Source organism: Orycteropus afer, unplaced genomic scaffold, assembly GCF_000298275.1.
Source record: "Orycteropus afer afer isolate SDZICR_OR568_19922 unplaced genomic scaffold, OryAfe1.0 scaffold00177, whole genome shotgun sequence".
Classification (NCBI taxonomy): Eukaryota; Metazoa; Chordata; class Mammalia; order Tubulidentata; family Orycteropodidae; genus Orycteropus; species Orycteropus afer.
The window spans coordinates 4,023,579-4,039,729 of NW_006921764.1; the positions used below are offsets into that span (position 1 = coordinate 4,023,579).

General features: G+C 37.7%; 2 protein-coding genes across 2 annotated transcripts in view; one reads left to right on the forward strand and one right to left on the reverse strand.

Moving 5' to 3' along the window:
- Positions 1 to 16,151, reverse strand: part of ANKS1B (ankyrin repeat and sterile alpha motif domain containing 1B) — a 1,816,017-nt gene that overhangs the window by 1,289,511 nt on the left and 510,355 nt on the right. Inside the window, exon 9 of the mRNA XM_042781827.1 lies at positions 13,364 to 13,507. Coding sequence (XP_042637761.1) covers positions 13,364 to 13,507 — 144 coding nt within the window. The remainder of the gene's footprint in view (positions 1 to 13,363; positions 13,508 to 16,151) is intronic.
- On the forward strand, positions 5,574 to 6,164 carry FAM71C (family with sequence similarity 71 member C). The gene has a single exon (XM_007947210.2). It carries the CDS (start codon positions 5,574 to 5,576, stop codon positions 6,162 to 6,164), a length of 591 nt encoding a protein of 196 aa, XP_007945401.2.

Genomic DNA, 16,151 nt, shown 5'->3' on the forward strand with positions numbered 1-16,151 from the left:
TCTACAACTCATGGCATTTATTTTTGCACAAAATATAAAATCTTTATTAGAAAAATTAGATCTGCTAGCAAATAATTCAAACAATAAGTGTATAAAGTAGGAGTTAAAATCCCCCAGGAACCTTGTGCCTTTTTGTTGTTGTTATTAGGTGCTTACCGTCAGCAGAACGAAACACTGCCTGGACCTACACCACACTCACAATTCCTGCTTGAGCTTGTTGTTGCAGCTGCTGTATCAATCCATCTTGTTGAAGGTCTTCCCCTTGTTCGCTGACTCTCTACCTTATCATGCATTGCTTCTCCAGGGAATGGTCCCTTCTGACAACATGACCAAAGTAGGTGAGACAACAGCTGGCCATTCTCACTCCCAAGGGGCATTCACACTACACTTTTTTCAGGACAGCTAGTTTGTTCTTCTGGCTGCTGTTGTTGTTGTGTGCCGTTGAGTCAGACCTGACTCATAGCGACCCCTCCTTGGGTTTCCGAGGCAGTATCACTACAGAAGTAGATTGCCCAACCTTCCTTCCAAGGAGTGGCTGGTGGGTTTGAACTGCCAGCCTTCTAGTTAGCAGTCAAGTGCCTTAGGCACTACGCTACCAGAGCTCCATGGTATTTTTTACTATTCTTCGCCAATACCACAACTCAAAGGCATTAACTCTTCTTAGGTCTTCCTTATTCCTTGTCCAGCTTACACATGGATATGAGGCATGGATTGAAAATACCATGGCTTGGGTGAGGTACACCTTAGTCTTCAAAGTGACAGCTTTACTCCTTAAACACTTTAAAGATGTCTTTGGCAGCAGATTTGCCTAGTGCAAAATGATTTCTGATTTCTTGACTGCTGCTTCCATAAGTGTTGATTATGGATCCAAGTAATATGAAATCCCTGACAACTTCAATCTTTTCTCCACTTATCATGATGTTGCTTATTGCTCCAATTGTGAAGATTTTTGTTTTCTTTCTCTTGAGGTGAATCCATACTGAAGGCTATAGTCCTTGATCTTCATCAGAAGTGCTTCAAGTTTTCTTCCCTTTCAGTAAGAAAGGTGTGTCACCTACATATTGCAAGTTATTAATGAGTCTTCCTCCAATACTGAGGTCATGTTCTTCTTCACATACTCCAATTTCTGCCATCATTTGCTCAGCATACAGATTGAATAAGTATGGTGAAAGGATATAACCCTGACATACATCTTTCCTGATTTTAAACCATGCAGCATCTGTTCTATTCGAAAGACAGCCTCCTGGTCTATGGACAGGTTCCTCAGGAGCACAATTAAGGGTTCTGGAATTCTCATTCTTCTCAATGTTATCCATAATTTGTTATGATCCACATAGTCAATAAAACACAGGTAAACATCTTTCTGGCATTCTTTGCTTTCAGTTAAGATCCATCTGACATCAGCAATGATATCTCACTTTCATATGATATTGTTTAATAATTTCCACATTCTTAACAATGTAGTATATATACATCTGGACTTTCTAAGTACATACAAATAAATATCACAGAAATTTAAGTGCACTTATTATACGATTTAAGTTTGTATAATACATACTCTTTTGTAACCTGCAAATCCTACTAAAATTATCAGATGGTAATAATCAGATAGTAAAATTATCAGATGGGGGAGGACTAGCCTCCCCATTTTCTAGAAGAAGAAAAAGAAGGTGAGTTAATTGACCAAGATTATGCAGCTAATATATAGCAGCCAATACAACTACTTGAACTAAATTATAAGGCTTTTCATGGTGGAAATATATATCATACTTTTGTGTCATTCACAGTGCCTAGCACAAAGTTGTAAACAATTGTAATCTCCCGATCTCAAAATCCTTAACTCAATCATGTCTGTGAAGTCCTTTCCCACAGAAGGTAAAATATGCACAAATGCTGAACTGAGGATGTGGGCGTCTTTGGGGGATTACTCTGTCTACCATAGCCATGTTCTTTACTAACTGATTTATGTTTAAAATGTTTAAGCCATATTTTCAATTACATAATTAACAATTTGTCATTTCTATATTGCAAATGTTTTAAAAGTTTCAACAAGAAGAAATTTAGCATCAGAATAAGATTACATATTGAATCATACTATTCCTCGAGTTATTAATAAGTGAATAATACCTTGACTCATTATTATTGTTCAGAATATTTCTAAAATAGGTAGTAGTTTTGTTTCAGGGGAGAAAAACTTAAGCCCCTATCACAAAACTGTAAGTATTCTAGAGCTGAACAATACCTCTGGGATCATCTCAATTATTGATAAGAAAAATAAGGCCTGGGGATTTAAATGATTTATCCAAGGACACACTTGCTAATGTAGAGGAGAGGGGGCATAGATTCATTTTAAGAATATCTAATGATTAACTTATGGAAATCTGACTGTTCTAAGTGCAGACATACAGAAGGCTGCCACATTTACATAAAAACAAATTATCTCAAGTTCAGGTAGACTTTTCTGTAGCTTCTCAAGCACTGAAGCAAATGTGAATAAGGTTACTTTTCCAAATAGCTAGAGAGATAATAATAACAAATTCATCAGATTCATAAAGATAGACACCTATTTGCCTGAACACTATCCACAATGGTTATCAGGCCAAATAAAAGTTGTTCTACTATTCATGGTCTAATGACTGGTTTGGGAAAAATTCTGAAAAGTCTATAGGCCTTAAAAGTAATATGGTTTCTAGTTTCCCTAGAGACAAGGCAATTAGCAGTGTTCTAGTGGAACCCAAAGAGAGCTACCTTGTAATATGCGTCGCAGGAAGTGCTTTTAAGAAAATAAGTATATCTGCAGTTGAAAAAAACCCACCTACTCAAAACCAGATCTGACCCATAGCGGCCCCTCCTTGGGTTTCTGAGGCAGTATCACTATGGAAGTAGATTGCCCAACTTTCCTTCCGAGGAGTGGCTGGTGGGTTTGAACCACCAGCCTTCTGGTTAGCAGTCAAGTGCCTTAGGCACTACGCCACCGATTAAATTATACTTTATCCAATGCTAACAATCCAATTATTCCTTTCAAAAAACACTAGACCTGCTTGGATACTTTTAAAATCTTAGTTTGATTACTAAACGTATGTTAAGTTTGTAGGTTGTGTTTTTGCTAATTACAATATAAGTACACAGACTTAATATAAGTACACAGGAGTTCTGGTAGCATAGTGGCTAAAGCACTTGACTGCTAACCAGAAGGCTGGCGGTTCAAACCCACCAGCCACTCCTCGGAAGGAAGGTTGGGCAATCCTACTTCCGTAGTGATACTGCCTCAGAAACCCAAGGAGGGGTCGCTATGAGTTGGGGCCGACTCGATGGCACATAACAACACACAGACTTAAAGTAAAATTTAAGATATAAGGGATTTGGGAAAGCCAATAAAAATTATTATTGATATGCTAATAGGCCTCTCAGTAAATCAAAGAAAAATATTTCTTATATTATCAGAAATAACTAGACATTTCAATATGAAGAGAAAGGCTTTATTTACCTACAGAACAAACAAAAGACTCAAAAATTATAGTTGTGTGTGTGTGTGTGTGTGTGTGAGAGAGGTGGCACAGTGGTTAAAGCACTCATCTGCAGACCAAAAGGTTGGTGGTTCAAACTCACCAGCTTCTCTATGGGAGAAAGGTGGTAGGCTGCACTTCCATGAAGATTCACAGCCTTGGAAACCCTATGGGGCAGTTATACTCTTTAGAGTTGCTATGAGTCAGAATCCACTTGAAGGCAACAGATTTGGGTTTTTTGTTTATTATGGTCATGTACATTATTATGCTAGTAAACATACTGTAATCTCACTGAGTTAAAAATATTTATAGTAATTGGCAAATTTCCTCAGAGCTTCTATTTTGATCCCATGGGACAGAGTAGAGTTGCCTCATAGAGTTTACTAAGCTTTTCTCTTTATCAAGCTGATGGACAAATCTTGCCCCTGCAAAGTCACTGGGTGGGTTGGAACCAACAACCTTTCTGTTAACAGCCAAGCACTTAACTTTTGCACCACCATAGCTCCTTCAAGATTCTATAATTGATGTAATATAACAGTGGGTAAGGATAGAGGCATAAATGTGATGTTTAAGGCTCTTTTCACCATATAATCAAGGTACAGCTATCTAGCTGAAAAATCTCATCAGTTATTTATGTGTTAAAACATAATTAATCTTGGCTATTATAAATAAAATAGCTTTATCTTTTCTTTTAATAAAAATAATAAATTATCCTAATAAAAATAGAAAGTTGTAAAGGAGAAAATAAAAACTACATCACTCACAGATAAGCACTTCTAAGTATTTCACTGAACATACGTCCATATCCAAACACACACAGATGATTTTACATAAATTGGATCACGATTCTAATGCTACTTTGAAATCTGTTTGTTTTGCTCTTTTTAAGGAAAGGGAAATGTCATAGATATCTTTTCATGTCGATAAATAGGAAACAACATAATCACTTTTATGGCTGCCTATTTATTTAATCACAGTATGCTTGGTAATTTATTTAACCAATCCCCTGCTGTAAGACATTAATCTTGTTTATAATTTTTTTTTTTTTTTTGCTACAAAAAACATTGATAAATATTCTATACCAACCTCTTTACCAACTTGTCCAATTATCTTTTTTAAGGTAAATGTCTACAACTAGAATTGCTGGATAAAAAAAAGTATGTATACTTTTAAGTCATACTTAACAGTTTGCCTAACCCTTTTTGAAAGTGATTTGCCAGTATGTATTAAGATCCTTAAAAATATTTTAGATATTTTAGATGCCCCTCCTTAAGCCCATTTCCTGAGACTGTGAATGGTCTACTGCTTAGTGGTACTGCATTTGGGGGGGGGGGGGGGGGGGGGGGAGGAGATAGTGTCCCAGCCCTGAGGGGGCCCCTGCTGGGTGACAGAAACAAAGAGGTGTGTGATGGTGACCTGTCACAATGGGCAGAGGAGGATAAAAGCAACTTCCTAGGGTGTGGTGTAGGCCAAGGTGGAGGCAGGGAAAGAGATGCGCTGTGGGGATTGGGACCCGCGTGGAATCAAGACGCAGAAGCAGCTGTAATCAGTGCGTCAGGCTTGTGGCGAAGCCCTTCCAAAGCGAGTTCCCACATCTACGCGCCCCTACATCTGCGAGCCCCAACATATAAGCATCCCGACAGCTCTACACAGCAACATCTGCCTGCCCCAGAATCTCCCTACCCCAACAGCTCTGCACCCGGAGATTTTCAGCCTGACTTCCGTGCATCCTGACGTCTACGTCGCTAGACGTTTGCACACCAGACATCTCTGCGCCCAGACAATCCCACCCCCTAGAAGGGATGAGGGTCTGGGTCCAAGTGCCTGATAGTCCCTGGCACTGAGCAGTTGGTAATCGGGGCCCCTACATCATCCTCAATTGCTCCTGGGCAAAAGGGGCCTCAGAGGATTACTGCTCGCTATATGGCAGTGATACCAAGAGAACGCAAGAAGCCCTGGGAGATGTGGTAAAGAAGGCGTGGAGAAGCCCCAAGGAGCTCTCTTGGTAAGATAGCCATGAGCAGTCCATTTATGTCATCCGATTACACAGCTGAAAGCTGCCCTGCCATGAGCATGTTTAATATGTCCATGGGAAAACTGCAGCGACAACTGTACAAGGGAGAGTACGCTATATTCGAGTATGCAGCCGTGTTTGAGAGCGACTTTATCCAGATCAACAAAAGAGGAGAGGTGATGGATGTGCACAACCGCGGCCGCACAGTGACAGTGGGCGTCCTCTGTTCCAGCCCCAGCCTCAAGGTGCCTGACGTCATGCTGCTGGCACGACCAGCTGCCAGATGTGATGGGCATGCCACATGCGGCTGTGCCACCCACCGTAAAGGCCACAAGTCTGCACAAACCTTGGAGCTAACTAGGCTGCTTCCCTTGAAGTTTGTAAAGATCTCCATCCACAATGGTGAAAAACAGCAGCTCCGCCTGAAGCTTGCCACTGGCCGCTCATACTACCTTCAATTGTGTCCTTCTTCAGATGCAAAAGAAGATCTTTTTATTTACTGGGAAGATCTCATTTACCTCCTGAGCCCTCCAATGGAGGCTTACAGCGGTACCCAGGCTGTCCCAGCTGGGGATGCAATGGACATGCTTGTGTTTAAGGAAGAGGACAAGAGCCTAGCAGTAAGTCTTTGCAGAAAATTCTAGAAGATAGGGCCAGGGAGCTTTGGAGAGCAGTGACACACTGGTCCTACAGACCCTCTGATGCTCTCTGAGGCTCATCTGAGTTGCGTTTGGAAGGGATTGACCAAATGAGGCTCTTTTTAAAAGGCCTTGCCATATTGGGGAGGTGCCTAGTGATTCTCTAAACTGTTCCCCAAGGCTGAGTTTCAGAGAACCCTGAGCTGTTATCTTTTCTAGTCTCAAATCCAAGGTTGTAATGCCATCTCAGCATCCTGACCAAGAAATCTATCCTTAACACTTACTACCCCAACCCAGGAAGGCTGTTATGTTGGAGGACATTTTTACTATTAAACACTCCTTTATTTGAGTCACAATGTCTTCTGTGATTGCCATGTACTACTGATACATCAGTGGCAGTGCAATATGCTTATGTACATGTGTACAATTTGCTGTTGTTATGTACCATCAAGTTGTCTCTGACTCACAGCGACCTTATGTACAACAGAACGAAACACTACCTGGTCCTATGCCAGCCTCATGATCCCTACTATACAATTTGTTAGTAGCGATAAAAATGTAAAATATGCATGCCCCTTGAACAGCAGTCTCACTTCTAGGAATCTATTCTGCAGAAACACTAACACAAGTGTACGAAATAAAAATGTATGAGGATGTTCATTGGTAAATTTTAATAGTGTTCCCCTTGGCACTGGAACTAGTCCTGCAATACTAGAAAAAACATGGTGGGAGTACTGTAGCAGGGATTCCTGCTTTACACAGGACATTGGCCTTGACCTCAAAGGTTCTTATTATAAGCTCTTTACAGGAAGAAAGGAGCAGACCCTTCTGGTCTCACTTTCTTCTCCACTTCACTTGTCTCTTCTCTCGCTAGGCACACACCACAGAGATCTGTGGGAAAGAGGATCAAGAACGGGTCAGCATCAGGAGCCTTCATATGGATGCTGAGGTGTTTGGGACCATCTCTTCTGGTCAAGCTGGGGAGGAAGAAATCCAACATTCCTCCCACATATACTGTGTTCAAGAAAACACATACTCCTCCAGCCACACAACACAGAGTGCCTGACAAAGAGGCAGCAGCAGTAGCAGGAGTGGTGACAACGGGCCCCACAGGAGGCACTGTGGATGCAGCAACAACTGAGTCTGCACACTCAGTGAAAACCACAGCGTTGGCAGGAGCAGGCTTCATGGATCCAGAATCCAGTGCAGCCAGCATGGCCACGATGGATCCTTCCAACATGTCCTCAGAGGACCTTAACATTGCTGACTCAAGTGCTGTAAGAATGTCTTTGTCCTCAGAGGGTACTTCCAGTACATGACCAAGAGAGGCTGTCAGTCTCTTCCCAGAGGGCAGTTTGAGTGGTGTAGTGACCATAGGGTCAGAGGCTGATTGTGAGGTTGTTTCAGAAAGAGGCAAAGGTTCAGTACAAGGAACTTTCATCTCAGCCTTGCAGAGTGAAGGCTATGTGAGTGAATGGGATAGAAGCCAGAGGGTCTCCTAATTCTAGGTAGAAGCCAGAAGGAAAGGAAATGGGCAGAGCTAACAGAAGACATTCCCATCACCACAGGACAAGGAAGAACAAGTTAAGACTATTCTGATCCTTAGTCCACCATGGAACCACTAGGGGTGGGAAAAAAAGGGGGGGGGGGGGAAGAGACACAGAAGCCATCAAGGCAAAAATAACTTCTTCGCTACACACACAAACGCCACCCTCAGCATCATCACAAAGGAGTCCATTATCTCAAAAATTAGGGAGGAGCCAACTTACAACTAGTTCAGGGTTCTCAGATAAGAGCCCAATAGAATTGGCTAATTGTTGCAGGCCTCAAAGTCCTCTCTGCCCTAGAGATCATAGTCTTAGGGATAAGACCCAGCAGGACTGGCTCTTTGTTAATGAATCTGAAAGCTCATCATACTGCATGTGATGCAGAGGTGGACATCCTGACTAAGACTGGAGAAAAGCAGTGTCATCCACCATAACACACTGGCATCGACTCAGACTCCCTGCTGTTAGGTCATATGCTCTGCTAACAGGAAGGGTAGCAAGAAAACTAATGACAACTTAGGATCAGCCTCTGACCTACCCTTGATATTTGGAAGTGATTAAATGAATAGATAACAAAATGCTGAAGATTCCTCTCATTTATCAAAGGTTCTCATCTGTTTATGATCCTAAATTTAGAGCCAAAGCATATTCTTCAGAAACTTCCCAAAATATAACCAGGGACAGAAGGAACCAATGGAAAGCAGGAAAAATGTAAATGAAGTCAGGAAAAAAAACATAGTTTAAAAAAAAATTCTGTTTGGGTCATAGCATAGCTACTCATTAGCTGTGTGACCTGAGTAGGTTAACTGTTTCCTCCTGGAGAGATTATATGTGTGAAATGTCTGACACATAATAGGCACTGTGTAAATGATGGTGATTATTGTCATGAGTGTTGAAAACAAATTTGAGTTTAATCATACTTTCTAAAAAGGGCTTCATTTCTCTAGTCTCTTACTTCTTGATTTTCCTTCTAATTCTTTACCAGTTTAAATCATACTTAACTGATTTGAGATTATACATTAAAATAATATTGGATAGTTTAAAAACACTACATTTGTATTTGGATATATTTATGATATCCAAACAAAGATACTCAAAATATTCTTTATAGAAGCTCTAAACATGTTTAGTCTTTTCCAGTATGAAAGGAACTATCACAGTGGAAGAACAAATGCCAGAGAATATATTCATAAGCACGAACTCCAAAGTACCCATTATTTTATCCTATTGAGTCCAATTTTGGAATTCTTATAGGCAGAAAAAACATGTAGATGAAACCTGGATATAAGATCAGTTCAAAATCTTGACGAAAGCTGAAAACAAGGTCTCCTAATACAGACTTTAAACATAGAACAATAGAATGTTAGAACTGTAAAATCCACAGGCCAACCCAATGTTCTTATTTTGCAACTGAGAACTCAGTCTGAGTTTAAAAATGATTTCTCACCTAGCTTTATAATCCATAACCAGAGCTTATAGGTAACTTTGCTCCTGACTAAGTCTGTGTTTTTTCCATAATATTCATGTTGTCTAAACCTTATAATTACTGGTTGAATACAGAATTATTTAATACATGCTTATTGGATCCAATTAAATTGTGGGTTGTAGATTTGATCCAACACATATGAATATGTACTATTTCCATAGCACTACACTAATTGCACTGATCCCAAAGGATTCTGTATGAAGCAGTAAGGTAGACAGGTAGACTGATTTTTCATTAGGCCCTATATGGATAGTATTTATGACTTAGTGATTTTTAATGGCCTATAATAATGTTTCAAAATATAAATAGGACACTGAAAAATTAAAATCAATAAATGTTCAATTAAATTTCTAGAAAGCATTGTTACATACACATTGTATTTATTATTCATAATTTTAAACATTGTATATATAATATAAATTATTTTTAGACAAACTTTAAATACAAAACTATTATTATTACAAAAAGAAATTGTTTCATTTTAATGTGTTTGATATGATGCTGGAGGTCTGGGGCCTACAAAGTTCTTACAATGCCCATAGTATAAACTCTTTGATGGTAGGAACCAAATTATTTTTTTGTATTCACAGACTATCATAAGCATAGAAAGAGATGGTTATTAAAAGCACTGCATATTCTTTATTTCTTTCTAATTCTTCAATATATGGTTTCAATATCGTTTTTCTGACTCAATCTCTCTTTCAATTTCATTACCCTTTAGGAAACACAGTTTCAATCTGTCCCATTTCTGATTACAAAATCTGACATTGATTACTGCCAGATCTTTATTACGTCTCAAGTATTCTTGAAAGAAAATCAGGAAAAGAAAAGACAAAAGGAAACATGTATCATCTCAGTCTTTTGTTTTTTTAAAAACTCAAAACTCACTGCCATGGAGTCAGATCTGACTCACAGCGACCCCTCCTTGGGTTTCCGAGGTGGTATCACTAAGGAAGTAGATTGCCCAACCTTCCTTCAGAGGAGTGGCTGATGGGTTTGAACCACCAGCCTTCTAGTTAGCAGTCAAATGTCTTAGGCACTATGCCACCAGAGCTCCCTTGTTTTTTTTTAACGTATTATTTTATTTTATTTAACCTTTTTCATCTTACTTCTCCTAATCAGACAGTATAATATAATAATAAGAGAACATAAAAATGGGGGGGGGAGAGATTAGAGTTACTATTTGTAAAAGAATCATATACCCAGAAAATCCTAGATAATACACTAAAATAACAGATAATAAGTTGAAAGATGTTGCAAGTTGTGGAATAAGTCTACATTTGATATGATATCTTCAGTATCATAAAATGAATCAATCACACTATACATCAAACATAATTTTATTATAAAATATGAAAATATTGTGATAGTTTGCATATGAAATAATAAATATATATATTTACAAATGGGAAAGGAAAGCCCCCCATAACAGTAACTCACACACACACACACACACACACACAGTGAGAATCTACATGGTGAGAACATCGGTAAAAGAAAACTGAAACAGATAGTTCCCCTCCTAGTTTCTTATATCAAATCCAATTACAAAGATACTGCATCTCAAGTAAATTCATAGATTCAATGCAGAAAGAATTAAAATCCCAATAAGGATACTTTTTAAACTTGGCATAGTAATTATAAATATAAAAACCAGGCAAGCATGTGAGCTAATAGGATTAATACAATAAAAGATTTATTCTGCCATGTATTACATGTAAAATCATTAAAAATTGAGTCATGTGGTTTAAAAAAACAAACATACAAATACAAAAGGATCCCAGGAGTAAATCCAAGAAGAGAAAAACAAGTTATTTTTTTAATGGAAAGTCATAGGAAAACAAGATATCAACAAGTAAAAAACAGATATAGAGCCATATTCAAAATTGTTGTTAAAAGGAACTCTAGATGAAATAAAGAATATAAAAACAATTTCCCAAATGGCAGATTGAAATCTGTAGGATATAAACCTACATAACCACAAATATGCACACATATACACAGGACAAAAAGAAAAACTTCCAGCTGGGATATATTTTCTTAAATGTAACTACTGAAATATTCCACAATATCTTGAAAAAAAATCAAACTTACTGCAAGGGACTAATAAATTTACTGAAGCAATACCAGTCTTTACAGAAAAATGGGTAAATGAAAAATACCTAATCTTTAGTTTTCATAATTTAAAAAATTATTAAACAAAAACAAGTTTACTGCCAAGTCAATAAAATAACAAAATTAATTGAAATGAAATAAAATAACAATATAAGTTAAAATAGTAAAAGTAAATTTTATAAGGTAGTAGAGAACCAGCCTGTCATATTATTGATGGCATTTTGATGAACACAGTGACCTAAAATTAAATTTATATTAAATTTAAATATATATTTTGTTCTAAGAATTCTACTTTTTCAGATATGAGATAATGATTAAAAATCTATTTTTAGAAATACATTGATTTTATGGGGAAAATAATAAACACATTTTATTATTGGTAACAATCAAGTAGATGAAGATTAGCAATAAAATAAGATCTATTATACATATTTACCCAAGCAGACAAAAGAGCTTTGATAGCACAGTGCCTAAAGGCATTTGACTGCTAACCAAAATGTTGCAGGTTCAAACCCATGCAGATATGAGGTAAAAATCTGTATGTAAAAAACTAAGTGAAAAAATAAAACCCTAGAATATTCACATTTATATACTGATACACATTTGATTATTACTTAACAATGCTAGTACTATAGATGTTGAGAAAAACAGACATGGACCTCCTTTATAGAACTCACAGTTGAGAATATATCAGTAATTCTGTAAAGGTTAAGAAAACTCTCTTCAGATCCTATAAACAGTTCACATTATGGTGAAGAGATTTTTTTAAGTATCACTTAAAATCAGTATTAATTTGACTATTCTGTGTAGCTTTCCACAATAAATTAATATTGGGATTTGAGTGTTGTTGTTGTTATGTGCTTCAAATTGGACCCAACTCATGGGGACCCCTCCTTGGGTTTCCGAGGCAGTATCAGTACGGAAGTAGATTGCCCCATCTTCCTTCCGAGGAGTGGCTGGTGGGTTTGAACCGCCAGCCTTCAGGTTAGCAGTCAAGTGCCTTAGGCACTATGCTACCAGAGCTCCTATGATAAAATTGTGACAAAGACGTGAAAAATGTGATGGTTTCTTAGGCATCAGCTGCTTTATATTTTTGAGATATAATATTCTGAACAATTACCTTGACTCTTCATTTCCTTTCTTTTCCACCCATACTTTATGTAGTTGACTATCATTACATTGTCCTTTGCATTAAGTTCCTTTCAGCCTTGTGAAGGGTAATTTCCATTGTGACCTCAGACTTCCTAACACTTCCTGGACTAATCTGCTCATTTCTGAAACTCCACTAAGGGTTTTTGGTCCATAACATACAATACGAATTTAAAGATGAGTCCATAGAATTAAAACTGATTTAATGAACAGTGTAATGATTTCAAACCTGTGGTCAAAGTTTGAATCTTCAGGTCCCATCATTGAATCACACACCAGAATCCTCAGGGGTGTACAGTATTTGACAATGTTTCTATTGTGCTAAACAAAAAAAAAAAACCAATTGCTATGCTTCTTAAAGGGTCCTAATATGTTTTCTTGGAACTTGACTTTTAGCTCACTTTTCATAATTATTTTAGTATAAATTATAATTTAAAATGATGTATTTCCAGATCATAAATATTAAAACCTCATAATTAAGGTAATTGTTCTTAAACTAGTGTCATAACCAGAGACAGACAGCCACATAAAGTTTATGTGAATTATGTCTGCAGATACACACACGTACACTACAAATCATCTGCCTTTATTGACCCTCTGGTAGCATAGTGGCTAAGACACTTGCCTGCTAACCAGACGGCTGGAGGTTCAAACCCACCAGCTACTCCTTGGAAGGCAGGTTGGGCAATCCTACTTCCGTAGTGATACTGCCTCGGAAACCCAAGGAGGGGTCGCTATGAGTCAGGTTTGACTCGACAGCACATAACAACAACAACAACAACTGAAAAAAAAAATTACTAAGTGAACAACATACTAATTGGATTTTTAGGGAACAAAAAGATTTATTTAAAGAACATAGGCAACCGTTTTTTATGTTTTTTCATACCTTAATGAAAGCAAACCTTTACCTGTGCAAGAATGGGGAAACCAAGGTTCCTACATCCATTACAAGGAGTTAATGCTTCCCAAAGTCCTGAGGGCCCACACGTGTTTTCATCATCTTCATCATCTTCCACTTCTCCTGGTGACAAATTTATTGTAGATGAAGTTCTCTGAAATTAAATTTATATTATACCAATATATTATATCAATGTTATTTAAATATCTTAGCATCAATTATATTACATAAATTACTTGTGATATATATACTAGTAGACAAAAGGCAGCCTACTTCTAGCTATTGTTATGTATCTATACCATGTGACTGAGCCAAAACTATGCATAAGTCAATTTAAAAAGTGAAAGAACAAAAATATGCAGTTCATAAAAAATAGAATATGATAACAGCCCAAGAAAATATTTGGATAGCTGCAAATAAGAAAAATCTTATGATTTATTAAGAATTCATGAAGAATTTATGTTTAGGCATAAAGTTCATTAAAAGCAATTAAGGGAATAATAAAAAATTATTTTTTGAAATTGGAACTGCTAAAGAGACCTTCTTTTTCACAGTGTAACAAAAGTGAACATGACATTGCCTACTGTACATATAACAAGGGTAATACTTTAAAAACACATAATAGATTTTCCATGTTGAACACATACATTTACATTTGTTACCTCCAAGATTCCAATAATGAGAGTAAACCATTTACTACAAAAAAAAATGTGGTTTAAGGCATAAGGACAAGGGGAACAGGTGAGATAGATGGGTAAGTACAGCCTGATTTAGCAAACCTGAAAAGAACGGAACGAGTCTGCAAAGGGGGTGACCAAGAAGCAGGCCTTTTCACAACCACACTCCCAGAAGGCTCAGGAATTAGAGACACTGGCTACACTGGGGTAGGGGAAAGTGGAGCTAAAAGAGAATGGACTGTAAGGAGGAGTTAGACCCCTAAACACATTCCTTCACCACCCTGTCAGGAAACTAAAATATCACAACCACCTACCAAGAAATTAAAGGTTTATTTTCTGGAGAGGTTGAAGCAAAGGAATTAGGAACCTAAGAATCTGTGTAGAGTGAGCAACCCAGAACTTCTCATATTTGCTTTAGAGAATATGGCAGCTGAGTTTATATGCCCAAGCTAAGAAACTAGAATATTCCTCTCTTCAGAAATTCACTTCCCAAGAAAAAAGATCTGTAAGTGCCCAATAAAATGGTGCAATGTAAGCCTTAACCCTTATTGTGAAGTCCATCTGTTTTGGTTACTTAGTGATGCTCTAAGAGAAGAGACCACAAATGGGATGGCTTTAACAAACAGTTTATTCTCTTACAGTTTGAGAGACTGGAAGTCAGAGTTTAAAGTGCCAGGCTCTAGGGGTGAAAGCCCCTCGGTCTTGGGCTTCACCTCTGCCTCTGCCTCCTGGACCACTGGAGCTGGAGGCTTCTCTGCACTCAGTTGCTTGCTGATGAGGCTGCCAAGCCCAAGGTCATCAAGTAACAAGGCACAGTCCCCATATTACCAAACCACACGGCAGGCCATTGATTCAAGTCCATTAAGAATCCTAAGATCAGCAGAAAACATGGAGGCTGCTGAACAAAGACTCTGCTACACACAGGGTCCAAGCATGCCATAAACTGGAGACCTTCTTCAAATTTGCTTCTTATATACTGGAAGCAGACCACATCCCTAAAGCAGCTACTCAGCTGCTCCAGTAGATTCCACCATGGAGTTCATTACCAATCACACCATGGGGAATAACTACAACCAGCTGCCCAGCCACTCAAAACTGGGCCCAGCCAAGCTGACACACACCTTAACTACCAAACCATCTTTCAACACCTTTCAACAAGCTCCACCAACATAGTTTCTAATTTTTTAGTTAAATGCAAACAAGTTCACAGGACCTACACACTTGAAGAAAGCCTCTAACAAAGACCAAAATAAATATACAGAAAAAATTATAAAACAGTATCCTCAGAGAGAGAGAAGATATTACATACATAAAACAAGAACAGAATGCTACAAAGTAAGTACAAATTCAATAGAAGGATTGGAAAAGAAATCTGAGGAAATTTCCCAGAAGATAAAACAAAAAGATGAACAGAGAAAAAAACTTAGGGATTTCAAAGCAAGAGACCCAATATCTATCTGAACAGGAGATCCAGAAACTAAGAAGAGAGTAGGGATGGGAAGAAATTATTAAAAATATGCTGCAATAAATTTTGCCAGAATTGAAGAAAAATACCATACTCATAGCTCTGAAAGACAAAAAAAATCCATATATATAAGTAAAAAGGAAGAATAGTACGTCTAAAGATTGATTCAGTCTAGTGTTCACAACATGATGGATCAGAATTACTGAAGTTAGTAAAATATTAGACATAATTGACTGCAAGTAGCAACCACCCCAAAAAAAGTTGTTTTATAAAATGGAATGAGACTTCCTTTTTATTCTCATTTCAAAAAATCTGTTTTTCTGCATTTACATCTAACTTTCCCATTATCAATTCTAACTACAAAATGATGAAATCAAATATTCCCTCATGCAATTACTGTACATAAGATACAATACTACCATTTATTCAGCACTTATTCTGACACAAGGGTCACAAGATTATTGCTCATTAATGCTTTTAATTCACATAACTTTTTGGGACAAATAATATTATTTTCCTCATTTTGTTGCTGTTGTTAGGTGCCATCAAGTTGGTTCTGACTCATGACCCTATGGACAGCAGAATGAAACACTGGCAAGTTCTGCACCATTCTCATAATTGTTGCTATGTTTAAGACCACTGGTACAGTCTGTGTC